Source organism: Aptenodytes patagonicus, chromosome 7 (assembly GCF_965638725.1).
Source record: "Aptenodytes patagonicus chromosome 7, bAptPat1.pri.cur, whole genome shotgun sequence".
In the NCBI taxonomy this organism is placed as follows: Eukaryota; Metazoa; Chordata; class Aves; order Sphenisciformes; family Spheniscidae; genus Aptenodytes; species Aptenodytes patagonicus.
The window spans coordinates 17,946,623-17,962,205 of NC_134955.1; the positions used below are offsets into that span (position 1 = coordinate 17,946,623).

Genomic DNA, 15,583 nt, shown 5'->3' on the forward strand with positions numbered 1-15,583 from the left:
CCTAGTGTTATAGGTCTCAGGAGAAATGTATTGTGGACAGAGGGCAAAGAGGCAGTCAAAGCCATTTTGTAGTTGCAGTCACACCTGAGATACAGTTGTTTGTTTCTTTTTTTATATATATATATATGCACAGAGAAGCTAAACTAAACTATTTTATGATTGTAAAAATACCCAGGTACAAAATTTTGTAATTTATTTTCAGCAAAATTGTAGATAGTTTATGAAAAACTATATCCTCTACTCAACAACAGATAAAGTTTCTCAGTACTGGAAAAAACTGTCACAGAAAAAGAATTACTATGCTTCTATAATAATACTCCTCTTCCAAAATCTGGTTTGTTTAATCCATTTATATTTTAAGTGCTTCAGGGCAAGGGTCTTTATATAGTTTTCTCAATATTGGCTAACAAAATACAGATTGATTTTGGATTATTAAGTTTCTTTCAGTGAATTTGTTAAATGCATGACAAGCATTCTAAAAAAAAAAAAAAAGGTTTGTTACATATATGGAATCTATGGATGTAATTTCTAAGAACACTGAAGTCACATTAGGAAGCCAACTGCAGTGAATATCAAGGGAAGTCAGGTGCCCAGTTCCAAATGCGTCACTGAAAACCATGTTTTAATCCAACAAATAGAAAAAGTAACTACAGTGCATCTGTCATGCTCCACCATGCAGTATGTAGCTCAATTAAAGTGCAAAATAAACTCCATAAATTATTCAAACGGCTGCTGGGGGGAGGGGAGAGGGGAGGGGGCAGGGGGGGCGGCCGTTCAGTATTTTTAAAAAAAATACAGTTGTAGCTATTGTACAGTGTCTGGGATCCCAAGGTCACAGGAGACAGGACTATGGCCAAGACTTATTTCTGGCAAAGCTTCAGATCACTTGTGAAAAGAAAACACCCTGCTCTTCTGGAAAAACAAACCAAGCTATGTTTGTTCTCAAATGACAGTGCCATGGATTCCTGAAAGGAAATTCAGATCTACATTAACGCTAATGACAAGAGCTCTTGCTCTAACTTGGCTTCAACTACTGCAGAAATTCCACTTCTCAAAACTTTCAAGGACAAGTTTTACTCATTGTTTACGTCAACTTTGCAAGCTGTGCATACTCACCAATGATTGAAATAGGCTTCCTAGCAAAACGAAGCCTTCCCCATATTCCAACATATTTACTGCGGCATCCTGCTGACCATAACCGAACCACATACTCTGTTCCAAAGAATACCACTAATACAATTTCCTAAAAGAAACAGAGAACTAGATTAATTCTCTACTCTATGTCTTTCATCTTTTTTCAGAATGAATTAGGAAACGCTAAAATAAAATGTAAAATTTGGAAGGTGAGAAAAATGTCAACTATACCAAAATGATCTAAAGTAATATAGAAAAACCTGTCAAAGTAAAGAAAGAAAAGATTAAAAGCAAGTTTAAATACTTTAATTGCATGCAGTTTGGCTTGTCTACACGTACTAAAACTGAAAACCATTCTGTACAATTCACTTGGTCTAATTCAAACAAAAGGTTTCCTGACTGAGCCAAAGAAAACAAGCACAGTCTGTATTCAGAAGATGAGTATTTTGCTAGCTTATTTCGTTTCGGGAAGAGGTGTGCTTCACATTCCATTTACAATATCAGCTTAACCTCCCACTTATTTATACTTTTTCAGTCTTCCTTTAACCTCACATGAACTGAAGAAAGATTTCTAGTACCCATTACCAATACGTCAGTCTCCAGGTGCTCTGAAAACGTAGTGAGATCTCAAGCACACCTTTCCCATCCTCCTGTCAACAATTAGAGATTTCAGCAGAAACAGAGGTCTAGTCCTGAAGCACTGCTGGTATCAAGCTATGTGTCAACCACAGACCTATGCTAGGGTCTGACTTTGGAAATGCCTATAAAGTGATACATGTGAAAGACATCTGACATTCTTGTGGATTAGACAGAGGTACAATTATGTCATATTTGGAACTTAGTCAATGTGCAGATACACCTTGCTTTTCTACAGACTGGTTGAGCACCGCACACTCAGCATAGTTTCTTCAAGTATCAGGGAGCTGCAATACTTCCTTATTGGCCAACTTGATTAATAACTTGCCACATTCTCTATCAGAGCCAACAGCAAAATCTACTAATTGGAATGGTAACAGTGGCTTGTAATTGAAAAGACACAACACATGGCATATGGGAAGAATAAAGCAGAGAAACCAATCATAAGGTATCACAGTTATATAGGATAATGCAGATTAAGAGAACGAGCTGCTTATTTCATAGAATGATTTAACATAAAGAGCAACTGCAGAGAAGACATGCTACTCAACATTTTATCCAGCCTCCTCACATTTCTGGAGGGTTCACTGCTGTTTTTCATAACAGATTGGCAAACGGGACTCAAGATGGTACCTATGATTGTTTTCTAAATTAACCGAAATAACCAGGATACAACCCTAGTCCAGTCAAGATGAATGGGAGCCATATTATTAGCTTCAAAAATGCATGGGACATTGCCCTGAGTACTGAGTAAAATAATAGGTCTGTATACAGCAAAAAGAGGGGAAAAAAACATTATGCATCAGTTGACTTTGCTATAATCTTTTCGCAGCTCTAAAATGCCAGTCTCCTGATGGCATAACAAACTGTTCATCTCAGGGCACTACAGTGTTGAAGTTCGACTCTGTGACACTGCTAGAAAAGCTAGGAGAACATTAGCCAGTACTCTTTCCCTTAGTTTTGACAATCTCATAACCTGTGCAAGATGTCAGATGCAGCAGAACAGCTATCACAATTGTTTATAGTCACTTATATTCCAGTTAGATTTTCAAGATATAATGAAACTGTCTACATCATTGGTTGTAATAAACATGAAGCTCAGACCCTTCGACCCAGCCAAGAATATCTTCTACAGCTTCGTTCCGAAAGGAGCCACCAGAACTCTTCACCTTTTTTTTTTTTTTTTAAATTGGACTACTATTAAATATTTTTCAATAAAATAAAGTCATAATGAACGGCATAAATCTAAAGAAACAACATCTGCAGCAGACGCTTTAAGGAAAGCCTGTGTCTTATGACAGAAGCTTCAAACACAATGAAACTCTCCCTTTGCCCAATTTCACCTGATGTCATTTACAAACCTACAGTGAATGGCAAAATTATGAGCCCTGCTTTACATGAGGTGCTGTTGAATTGTCACAGCAAAATAAAACACCAGAGGCCGTCTTTTCCAATCAGGTGATTGTATTCATTTCACAGACATGGTCAATAAACTCTAATATCCAAGTATTCTTCTGTGTGCAGAAGGCTAGTACATCTCCTTTCATTGCTACCACGGAGAAAACTCCCTTAACAGAAGACAATAGCAACCATACAGGGAGGAAAAAACTGTCCTTCATTCAAAATAACTAATTTGAGGAAAGGATGTATGGCCTCACACCATATGTGATAGCACAGATAATACTGTTCAGATATCCCCAAAAGCAAAAGAACAACAAAAAAATTATCTTGATAGGCAAAGAAAAACCCAGAGAAAAGTTAATGTTTTAGCACAATGAAACCACAAACAGCACTCTGACGAGACACCGTGGCCTTGTCAGGATCATAGTTTCAGTTTTATAGCAAGAAGGTAGAAAGTGAAAGCCTGGATTGTACTTTAAAGAAGTGTGTATTCTCTGCGTAGAAAATTTGCATCAGAGTTGTGCGCGTATGTTTTTTAAAGGCCCTCCATGGTTCATTGGATAACAGGCACACCAGCAAGTATGCAAATGGGGGCTGTCCCAAAGACAATGCGACAGACACACAGTCAATGGTTACTGTCATCGAGCTCTTTGCGTGACATGCAGACAAGCTTAGAGAACATTGATTGTCCTATAGACTCCGGTGACTGGAGGGAACGGCCAGTCGGCTTACACCAAGACACATTTTTCACTCCTGACGTTTTGATAAAGGCTTATTGACCTAAATGAGACCCAAGTTATTCAGGGAACATCAGGGGTGAAAGTGCACAAGCTGTTCTTCATGGTCATACACAAAAACTTCAGGTATCCATTAGCAACTGGCAAATTCCCCCTCCCCTGCCCGTGGCTGTGTGATGGACAAAAGTGGTTTTAATATCTTGCACTGCATAAGTCTAGTAAGTAGTCTCCTGGGGGTGGGGGAGGCTGATGAATTTCTGTCAGTACACACTTATGTTAGCGGCCAGAAACTTGCAGACAACAAGGAAAAAAATACATTTGAAAATTATGCCTTCCTGAGCTACTAAAATATTGCCTATATTTTCCCAATTAATAGCTTAACATGAAATTTTACATTACCTAGAAGGATGCCAACCTGATCCTTAGTTCATTTAGGCCGGTGGTAATTAGGGCTAATTCCATTTAATAGGAGTTACCCTCACAGAGAGCAGCAATGCCTCACACCTGAGAATTTCAGCAAATCTGAGTTGCACTACAGATTAATTTGGTCCACTGTTTCTTTGATACTTTCTTCTAATTGCCTGCTTAACACATACCTACTAAGTGCACTGTATAAAAATTTGTGCTTCTCACAATGTATCAGCTAGACTGAAACATAGCTTTGAGAAGCTGATATAGGAAAATGGAAGAATAAAGTGCTGAGCGGACAGATAGGATGTAGAGAATGGGTGAAATAAACAAAGCAACATTCAGCACAAGGGAAAAATTAAAATACAGAAAAAATAACTGCCTGCAAAACACTAGTAGGAGTGGGGATTAAAGCTAAGTGGAGGAGTTTTCTTGGTTAAAATTACAGACACACAATAACTGCACTGTGCAAGGACCCACTCAACCCTATGTAACTTAATTGTGATCTCCTTTTTACAAGGTGAAAACAGAAATACTAAACTGAGATAAAAAACTTATACTGACATGGTAAAAAGAGGCCTCTGAGATGTGACAGTCGTGTACCTTCATACTGTAGGCATACAGGAGCCCTCTTGCTTAAGAGGAGAGACATTTTTTCCTTTTAATTATTGATTTGTACATGGTACCCTCACTTCTGCCATCCTTCCTGCTCAGCCCAGGCATATGCTTAATGCCATCTTCATGCCTTCTCAGCCACGTACTCCCAACACAGCCAAGTACCAGATTAACTCTGGATGAAAAAGTAGAGAAGGTGAACATGAGATACACAAGATACACTTGTAGATTGCTTTTCTTGAAGAACTCTATCAGTGTCGGTAACTCTCCAGCTGCGAGCAACTTCTCACATGTAAATTCACAACACTTTCAGCTAAAAGGAACAGGCAGACAAGGCTAGTGTAACAAGCTTTGGGCATTTCTGCTGTGGTACAGTGCTTGGTGAAACTACAATAGATCTCCAGGTAACCATTTACCAGATGCCAGGGAATGAACTGTTTCTCATAAAGACCAGTAAAGGAGCTTGAGTCCTCACTGCTGCATTGGTGCAGGAGTGGGGTCAGCGTGTGAGACCCATTTCAGAAGTCTCACAACAGATCTTTCAGTGCATCTCACTACTCACTTTCACGGTTTTGACATGGAAACAGAAGTTCCTTTGAGTTGATCAGGTACAGCTTTGGGAATTGCTTCAAGTATAATGAAAGAGCCATCAAAACATAAAAATCATCCTCAGCCCAAGACAGATATGTCATAACTCAATCACCTGGCTAAAGTACAGCTCTCATCACCTTATGAAGGAACTTGGGCAGGATCCATAAAAACATAGTCCCCTGACAAACATACCCACGCTATCTGTCATTACAGCCCATAACACCACAGTTCCCATGGATTAATCACAGTTTCATAATTAAACCCACACAGGGAACACAGAGAAGGGCTCAACGAACAGCTGTGATGAAAAGCCCATGTATTAGGTTTGACTTACACCAAAGAACTGGACCTGTTATGGGTAAGGACACTTTAACTATCGCCTTGACAAACTTTGGGATGCCATTAGGCAAAAGAACAAGAAAGTCCCTTCCATCAGAGGACAACAGGGAAAAGTTACTTATGAAAAGGACTGTGACCGAGCTGAAGTAGGAACCAGACGTCTTCAGCTCTGTGACTAGAGAGTCAGATCTATGAAAACAAATACACACAAGTATATTAGCAAAATGAATATCTAGTTTATTTTGCTAATAAATGCATCTTGAAAAGCCTTTCCTTTACTACTCCACCCCCACTGGATTGGAAGAGCTACAATCCGATGTTGGGAGGCATCCAACATCCACACTGTGAGATAAAGTGCTGTAGCAACTCCAAAAGGAAGGACAGAGTCCCTAAACTTAGCTGAAGGAGATGTTTTTAAGCAATTAGACAGATTAATAACTTGGGGGAAAAAAAACCCACAACAAAACCCTGAAATAGGATGGATCATGACACCATAACAACAGCTATTTAACAGATAAAGAAATTGCCTCTGGAGGCTGAGAAAGCATCTGCATAGAGAATACATTGCCTGAGGCTCTGCCTGTAGACCTCAAAGCTGTAACTGGTCATGGAGCATCACAAAAGTTCATGCAACCATTTAATGTGGGAGGACTAGATGAGGTCATCTGAAACCTGTTATGAATAAGAATGCCTTTAGTCTGAGTCTAGACTTTTTTCAATGAACTCCATAAACATAAGAGAGGTAAAACACATGTTTTAGGAGCAAGGAGGCAAAGCATACCGCTATGTTATTCTGATTGGCTACAGAAGACTGAAAATCAAAGACGACATACAGCTTATTCCGTCTGCCATAGAAGTGGCTGCCCTAAGAGGAAAAGGAGATAACAAGCACAGGAAAACAAGAGGCATTGATAAGGGGGATGACTTTAAGCCTCATAAGCACACACTTCTTGTATTGTAAGAATTTCCTCCCACCCCAATGTTTTACTGGGAATAAAACTCCTACCCATCTCTGCCATATCACAAGCTCTATTACATTATCCTCATTGGAGGGATCAGCCATGTTATTCCCACAATTCTTTCAAATCTGTCTTCTTTCACATTCTAGCTTCAAGGATGATAAAGTTCCCATGAATTCCTTTAAACAAGGAAATAAGCTTTCCCATCGCTTATATAGGGATTGCATGCCAACCAGCATTACCTCAGCTATAAGATTCCTGTGGCACTACCTGCACCGATACCTATTTGTAAGGCAAGGCAACAGAAGAGCTCTGCTACAGAGCTAGCGTGCCAACAGTAAAGTGGAGCAGTAACCTCCTCGGAATCTCAGGCAGCAGTAGTGGAGCGAGGACACTGCCAAAAGTTTTACTCAGAAGTCATGACAAGGAGGTCTCTGAAGGAGCCAAGAGAGGGGACAATAGATCTGCTGATACTAATGCAAAGTGACGAATGGGGCACTTGCCGTCAGCCAATGGCTGTGGAGCTAGATTGGGCAACAGAGAAACAGGCTCAGCATCTTCACAAGCAGGGATGCAGCATATCCTGTACAGCCACCGAAAGGTCAAAAAAAGGCAGAAACTTGTCTCTCATGTAGAGCAATAGGTTGTATTTACACTCAGAGAAGGATAGCATGCAAAATCCGAACCGCTGCGGGCTACACGTTAGTTCAGAGAGAGCTAGAGTCCACTTCACAGCACACTGTTCACCTGACACCTCAGGGCTTACAAAATGCTTCAGACAGCACTTGTGTATAGCCCGAGCAGGGTATGCAAATTAACAGCAGGGAAGGCAACTGTTTCTTCTAATCTCACTCACTTTGTACAGAGAGGCCCCTCTTTGTTCTGTTGAGAAAGGCAGGATTTTTTCCTGAAAGCTGTACTGTGTTTTCTAAGATACACAGAACAGCAAAATCAGATGGCCTAGGCAAACAGACAAAGACAGACACCAAGCTCCACAAAGTAAAAATCCCAACTTGATGAAGTACAGATCAAAGATAAAAAGATAAATGGTTTTTCATATATATAAACACTTACCGAGCAACAGCAAGTGCCAAAAGCGCTATTTAGAATTGGGGATTTTTCTCTCCCTACTTAATCTCCTCACTTCCAAAGATCTTGTAAATTGCATCTTTTCAAGTGAAAAACAATAATGATAAGTTTTTAAAAAATGTTTAAAGCTAGAACACTTGGTGTTCCTTCCTTTCAAAAAGTCTAGTATCATTTGCTAAAATTCTTTATCTAGCATATTTGGCACCAAATGATTAAGCAGGCAACAAAAAACAAAAAACATGATATCACATTTCTATCTTCAGAGACCCATAATTAATCCTAAGAAGTTACTGGACATCATTGAAGTCCCCTTATTAATGTTTTTAATTAAGATGAAATAATATTTACATAAGTGTTCATGTTCTGAAAAAAAAGGATGCTTACTAGGAGACAGAGTTAGAACAGTTGATTGTGCTGAAGCTTTTCTATTTTCCCTTAATCGGTGCCGAGAGCACAGAACAATAGCACTGGGAGCAATAAAGAATACTGCAGGCCTGCAATTTTAGGTAGATATATTCCAAAGGCTCCAAGCAACTAAATCCTATTGAATTTCAATAGGAGTCAAGCACCTAACTCCCTTAGGTGCATTTAAAAAGCCTTTAATTGATTTCCTTAGCTGTCTTCTCACTAGAGATTTCAGCCAAATCCAAACACAGGCAGTTGAAATTTTTCCACTGACTACAAAAGGCCTCAGATGTCAGTGGTGTAACTTTGCACGTGAAGGCATGGTCTCAGAGCACGGCTGCGTTAGAAGAACTTTCCACACCGTCACCCCTGCACAAGTCTCTTCATAACACAGTCATCTTTAGCTTTTGAACTTAGTTGCTGATGATATCCACCAGGAATTTATAGAAGTAAATGAAGCTGGGCTTGCACATTTAGTTTACGATACTTGTTTTAGCGTGGAGTTCTCCCCCAATCACAGAGTATGCTCAAGAACTACACTTTAAATCTGAAGTATTTGGCAAGAGAAAGGAAGTGTCAACATGCTAACACTGGCACAAAAGTGATTAAAAAGCCCCACTCCTTTCTGTTTATTTCATGCACCTCTTATTCAGGGCTTCATAGAAGTCTCTAGAAGGAATTCATACAGGACCCTCTCCTTCAAAGCGAAAAATGCTCTGGCTTCTACCCAGTGCAGCATATGCTTAATTTTATATCTCACTGAATTCAGAAGAACTATTCACCTACTTAAGATTAAGCACACATACACACAGTTCACAGAGATGCATACTCATTCATTAGTACATACAATATGCTAATACGAATAGAAAGGAACTGTTACAGACTATTAAAAAAATCAGTCTAAGCCAAGTAGTCTATATTTTTATGTTACAGAGAACTTTTCACATTAACACTATTTACACAGTGGCTACTTTCCCTGATCCGATTATTTTTATCCTGTCAAGTATCTTGTTGCTTTTTGTTAAAGAACCTTCCTCACTCATTTTTAAAAAAGCTACTTCATGTCCACTGTGTCCTACACTGAGCAGTTCATAAGTCTTCCCTTTGCTACACAGCTAACACTGAATTTATTGGGGGACCTCATGAAAAGGCTGTATGCCTGGTTTTTTTCCAGCTATAAATGGCAGGGCAATAAAAGCTATTGTGTCTTCCAGCAAACCATGTTTCTCTTATACACTTCGACTATCACTGTTACAACACTATTCCTTTCTGAGAGAAAATAAATATTGCACAATATCTCTTACCTGAAAGCAGAGCCACACGAAAGGAAGAATCTGGCCACTATCAGCACAGCTTAACCTGCAATAGCTTCACTTTGTATACTTAAAAGATAATGTAATGGTAGATGGCATTTTTAAGATGTAATGGCCAAGGCCTGGTCACCTGCTATACAGTTTGGTAACAGCAACACTTGAAATCTAGTGGTTTCAGATATACTGATGTACTTTTTTGTTTGGTTGGTTGAGGCCACACTGTGGTAGCAGCCAGGAAGCAACAATACATTTTAAAACAGAAATTAGAAAGATTATTGATGAAAAAATATTTTTGTTCCACTGGTTTTGAAAAATGGAAAATAACTTTAAGCTTTCTGTGATTATTCATTTTTCCTCCTTACTCACATCTTTTCATTCTATTAGAAAAGGGCAGAAGAAAAGAGGAAAAAGACTGGTAAGGATGGGAAGATAGAAACCTCTAGTTTTCAATTATCTTTTACATAAAATTAATGTTTGTTCTTGAAAAAATAGTGTTTTTCAACAGAGTCATATTTTTACACAAACTGCAGCCAGGTTTACTTTTAGATTTAAATTTTAGTGATTTTTTTTCTTTTTTTTAATGTATAGAGTTTTTAAACACAGGATGTATATCTGCAGAATCATCGCTAGATTTAAGGCATGAGAGGGAATACTTTTTTATTATAAAGTAGAAAATTCAGGAGCTACATTTTTCTCCCTAGAAATTTGCAAAACAAGGACTGTAAGAAAATAAGCTTTAATGAAATTAATTTTCCTTTTTTGTCATTTCTCTCCCCCTGTAAAGTCAGCAATTGACCAAGGATATCTACATTCCCACTCTGCAGTAAACCTGACCGCTGAAGCTCTACTAGTTCTTTGAGCGTCTCACTCCTCCAAAGTTGGCAGCACTGCATGTGCATCATCTCAAACTTACCCAGAGCTCAGACATCCTGACCTATGAAGATTTCTCAACTTAAGGGCACTATCCAGCGTCCACACAAAGAGAAAACATGCCTGCAAGCTGTAGCAATGCCCCTCTTCGTTCCCTGGGTAGGCAGGAGTCAGGAAGACTGAAAAGATGGGGGAGATCAGAGCTTGACTTGCTATTCAGCTACAGGTTTCTCATATGGCTTTGAGCAAACCACATGCAGTCTTTAACTCCGTTCCAAATCAGAGAAACCCACTACTCTCACCACCCTCTCCCACACAAATGCTCCAAGACAACGAGATAGTAGCACTGTGGATGGATGTATAGCTGCATATGCACAGCGACATCATGAGGCCCCCACATCTAAATCCCATGAGCTATTATGAGCTGTTTCAACAATGTGCTCCTGCAAAAGCAGGTACAGAGTACGCTGAAGAGGAACTCTTTCTGACGAAGTTCTAACTTCTCACCTCTCTTGTGTAGACAAGACATCCCCCCCAGCCCTGCCCTCCCTCCAAGAAAGGAGTTACAAAATGGTACTATGCGCTAGACAGCCTTGCTTCAGGATTCTCAGCTCTACCCTTCCAGCTCCTCTACGTGGTTTTCAGCTTTATGGGACCCTCTCTGGGATGTGACATGTGTTCCGCAAGTAAGACATTTCCAGAAGAGTGAGAGGTCACCAAAAGCAGGACATTACCTCTACTTCTACATATACTCATGATACCCTCTTTCTCTAGAAGCAGCATGTTTTCAAAATTCATCCTCCAAAAGTAAGATTTCTGGCCTGAGCAATGACTGTGCTCTTCAATAACAGTTTAACAAGAACTAAATTTCAAATGGACTAACACTGGTTTCAACTACCTCCGGATAACAAAGGGAAAAAGAAAATTTTCATTTTTCCCAGACTGGCAGGACAGCATTGCGGGATAGAGCCATCAAGTTCTGAAACAAAATCCTGCGCGGTTAGAAGTGGGGCATTCCTTTCACACACCTGGGCGACCGCCGCTCAGTTACCGGTATCAGGCTCAGTGTTGATAAGAGTTCAAGTGCCATATTTCTGTTTGACATTCCCATAAACACAACCTGCTTTTGCCTCAACATACTGGAGTCTCTCCTAGGCCTGCTCCAGGGAATACGCATCATGCTCTTCCACACAGCTGCAAAAACAGTCACACACTAAACCTGTAGTCCAGGCACTTAATACTTCTCACAGGGAAACACATGTGCTAGTTTAAGCTAATAAAAAACCTCTCAGATGCCATATGTACACAGCCCATTCAGTCAGCATTTTACAGTTGCCTCTAAAATTTGTGAAGGAGGAGAGGATAATTATTTGACATGCAAAATAAACCTAACCGAAGGCAACAAAGTCAGCATTTTCAGCTAAGTGGCAAATACATTTCACATACTGAAGGCAAGTAGTTTCCTCCTCATGCCAATTTCCTGCGCTCGTTCCAATCAGCAAGCATTAAACAGTTGTGGCTATCATTCAGCGCATCAGGATTACAGCATACCAAAATGGGAAGTTAATTTATACCAACCAAAGCATATGATTAACTCAGTGCAAACTCTCCCTAGAGCTTTGATAATGTTCCAAACAGACCAAACTAAACTTACATTTGCAAAATGAAGATATAAGCCAGATCTCTCTGAAGTTGCATACCCCATTAACCAAGCTACCGTTATGTGCAAAGACTTATATTTTTACTTGGATTCATGTTTATATCAGTTTTGGATCCAACAGAAATAAATGGTGCAACAGAGGCAGCTCTTTGCAGAATTCAAAGTTACGAAAGGAGAACTCCAGCTCTGTGAAACTCCCTTCACGCACTATCACCTTTCCCCTGCTCCCTTTACAAATAAAGGACAAGTGCACTATTCATTGCAGGAAGAAAAAAATTCTTAAAAAAGCCATGGCCTTCTCAGTGGCAGCCGGTCTGAGCTTCAAGACATCAAATACCTCAGGAAACTAATAGGCATTATATGGAACGAATTTAACAAAAAAAAAACCAAAACGATATTTGGCAGAATTCAGCAACACTGTACTCCAAAACTCTTTGGAAAAGGAGAGACCCTATAAAAGCAATGCCTAGGACATGTCAAGAATAAACTACAGGCTCTGCAACAGTACATAGGCTAGCAGGCAGCTGATGTAGCAAGCAAAAGCCACCCGACCAGAAGAATCCCCTCTGTGGAGTGGTACTTGAAGAGGGAAAAACAATTGCAACTTAAAGGAAGGGGCACAAGAAGCATGGTTTAGAGACAGATGAGCCTTTTCTGTGCTGAAACATTGGGCAGTGCAGGACAAATTTAGAGTCCACTTTCAAATATACATTATTAGAACAACCAAAGCACCGGTTATGCATTTTAAATGCATTAACATATCAGAACATCAAACTGGTAGCAGTGGAGTGGGACTTCATATTATTGCATTACTATTGCGCTCATTTTTCTAAAGCTTGAGGCCTATCTGCTCTTTATATGAGCTATACTTCCAGGTGATTCATGGTACGATTTTTTCTAGGAAAAGCTGAATTTGCTAGGGCCTTCTCTTTGATCTGAGATTAAATGAGCTTAAATTAGTAATTAAACTAAACACATCTTTGGAAACGCCCGATTTCCAAATATTTTTTCCCAATACCTTACGTGATAAAGCAGTCTTACTCCACAGCTAGACAAATTCTGTTAGTAATCATAACAACTTTTTTGTTTTGGGTTTGGTTTTTTTTAAATGCCAAAAGATCATCCAATTTTTTAGCCTTCCCTTTACACCTTCTCTGCAGTTCTCAATACTCACTGTTTCAAAACATTTTTTTAGTATGTGTCTCCTATTTAAGCCTCTCAAGATCCCATTGTGTTAGGTGTGATATTAACACAAACTATAAGTCTAGTCTGGACACCAAAGGTCTTACTGCCAAATCAGAGAGCTAAGATTACCCACTGGAACCGAAGATCCTTATCCCACCCAAAAAGATACTTGTTCAGCAACGGAGGAACTAGTATGAACCAACACTTGTACCAGTTGTCTTAACAGAAATGAAGCAAGAGGTTACATTAAAGAAAGGTAACTTCTTGCTTTAAAGCTACTCAAACTTAGTATTTACTAACCCAACATGCAAGCCACCACTCTATGTGACAAACAACTGAAACGTGTGACATTTTTCACATCATGTCATTACTGAGAGGTGATAATGTTCTTTCCACTGCAAAATGTTCTTTTAAAGCAGTTATTTTCTCAGTATGCAAAATAAATAATTACCAGGCTAAGTGCTTCTCTAGGACTAAGGGGGAGGAAAAAAAAGGAGGCCTGATACACAACAACCAATTACTGACACATGAACAGTACATGTAAAGAGTTTGGGTTACATCCTTTTTTAATGGTTTTACAAAAGAAAGAGTACCTCAAGTGGCCAAGACCTCCAGAAACGACCAAATATCAAAGGTTTTAGCCAACCTTACAGATCTTACAGGAGGAAGAGGCTACTTAAACTGCAGTTCAGTTTGGATAGTTTTCCAGTTTTCTTAAAGCATCAGTAAAGGTGGCTAAAATATGGAAACCAGAGTCAGAGGCCTGTCCTCCTCTACTGAAGGGAGCAAGGCAGCAAAACCAAACTCACCCATTTGGTGAGTTCTTTCTCAGTGGATGAAACAAGTGGGTCTGCCATGCTTGGATCTGCATCCTATTTCCAGCTCTGCTAAAAATGGCTTTAATGACAACCTCGTGTTTCCCCTTTCCCGAACATAACACATTGCACATTTAACTTTGTACAGAAGTGTCAATTGCTAGTACTGTTCAGGGTGTAATTAATAACAATTACATTACACTAGAAAAGCACATAAGGGACTGCTTTGTGTACAATGTGCAATTCCTCATCAGCTGGATGGCCAAAGGAAACTTACTAGACATGAAAGTATGGTACAGCTGTGTCCCATAACTGGGTATTTGAATATTTATAAGCTATTGCACTTGGGATACAAAAGGTGATGACATGAATGCATGTTTTAATAAGTCCATCAATAAAGCTTTCCTCATTAGAAATCTGCCCCGAGCATGTTACATCAGAGAATTCTGTTATCATGAACCATATTACTTGTCCCAAATGGCATACTGTTAAAGCCAGAAACATTGTGCCTATTTAAACAGCATGCTTTACGGTACTCATAAAGTGGTAGAAACTCTCTGGTAATACTATCTGTGGTTTCACACCTTTTGAGTAATAGTAATGAATATTTCATTCTATGAAGACATGAAATGTGTTCATCTCGGGTGCTAAATCACTCTGAAACATGCTACAAAAGACCTCTTTTTAAACACTTTGTGAATTATTTGCAGGCTGTGGGAATTATCTCTTCAATGAATTTGATTATTTTTTATGTTTAAAAAGATAGCAAACAATTGTGGTTGTACAATAAGCAATCAGTTCTCAGCACAACACCAAGTGGTTACCACCACGTGACTCCTAGTATTGCTATGAGAAGTCATGTTTGACTGTTTCAATCTTAAGCATAATGTTAAACATGGATACATTTTTTTAACATGGAGAACAGGGTGAACAAGCTTTGAGGAGGGGAAAAAAAAAATCCATTGCAAACTGGAGGTATTTGTATACTAACTGGCTACTGCACTGATGTTTTCCATGGAAATTCCAGCCGCATTAGTTTTGGCAGCAATTAAAGACTGCTTTTGGAATCCTTAACAACATTCAAGGAGTTCCTTTTAACTTTACTTCATGTTCTGTAGTTCTTTCTACTCTTTAAAGCAGGGAAAGCAGGTTTTTTTCCAACCTTCAACTTGTTTTACTGTTAAAATAAATACAAAGATAAGTCAGTCAGAATTCAGGCTTAAAGGAACCCCACTGAAGTATTTATTCCTCTTTGAGAGCTGAGAAGCTCCTCTTTTGCTCAGGTTGTACCTCTTACTGCTGCTCAGTACATTGTGCAACTCCGCCTGTGAGCCAACATGATCATAGGACTCAATGATAAAAGAAGCTATTCAGAGTTTTGGCAGGAAGGATACTTCTGACATTTTGTTTCATCTGAATCACAGGA

At 39.3% G+C, this 15,583-nt stretch overlaps 1 protein-coding gene across 1 annotated transcript in view; it reads right to left on the reverse strand.

Moving 5' to 3' along the window:
• KCNQ1 (potassium voltage-gated channel subfamily Q member 1) overlaps positions 1–15,583 on the reverse strand; it is a 360,358-nt gene that overhangs the window by 268,017 nt on the left and 76,758 nt on the right. Inside the window, exon 3 of the mRNA XM_076344173.1 lies at positions 1,117–1,243. Coding sequence (XP_076200288.1) covers positions 1,117–1,243 — 127 coding nt within the window. The remainder of the gene's footprint in view (positions 1–1,116; positions 1,244–15,583) is intronic.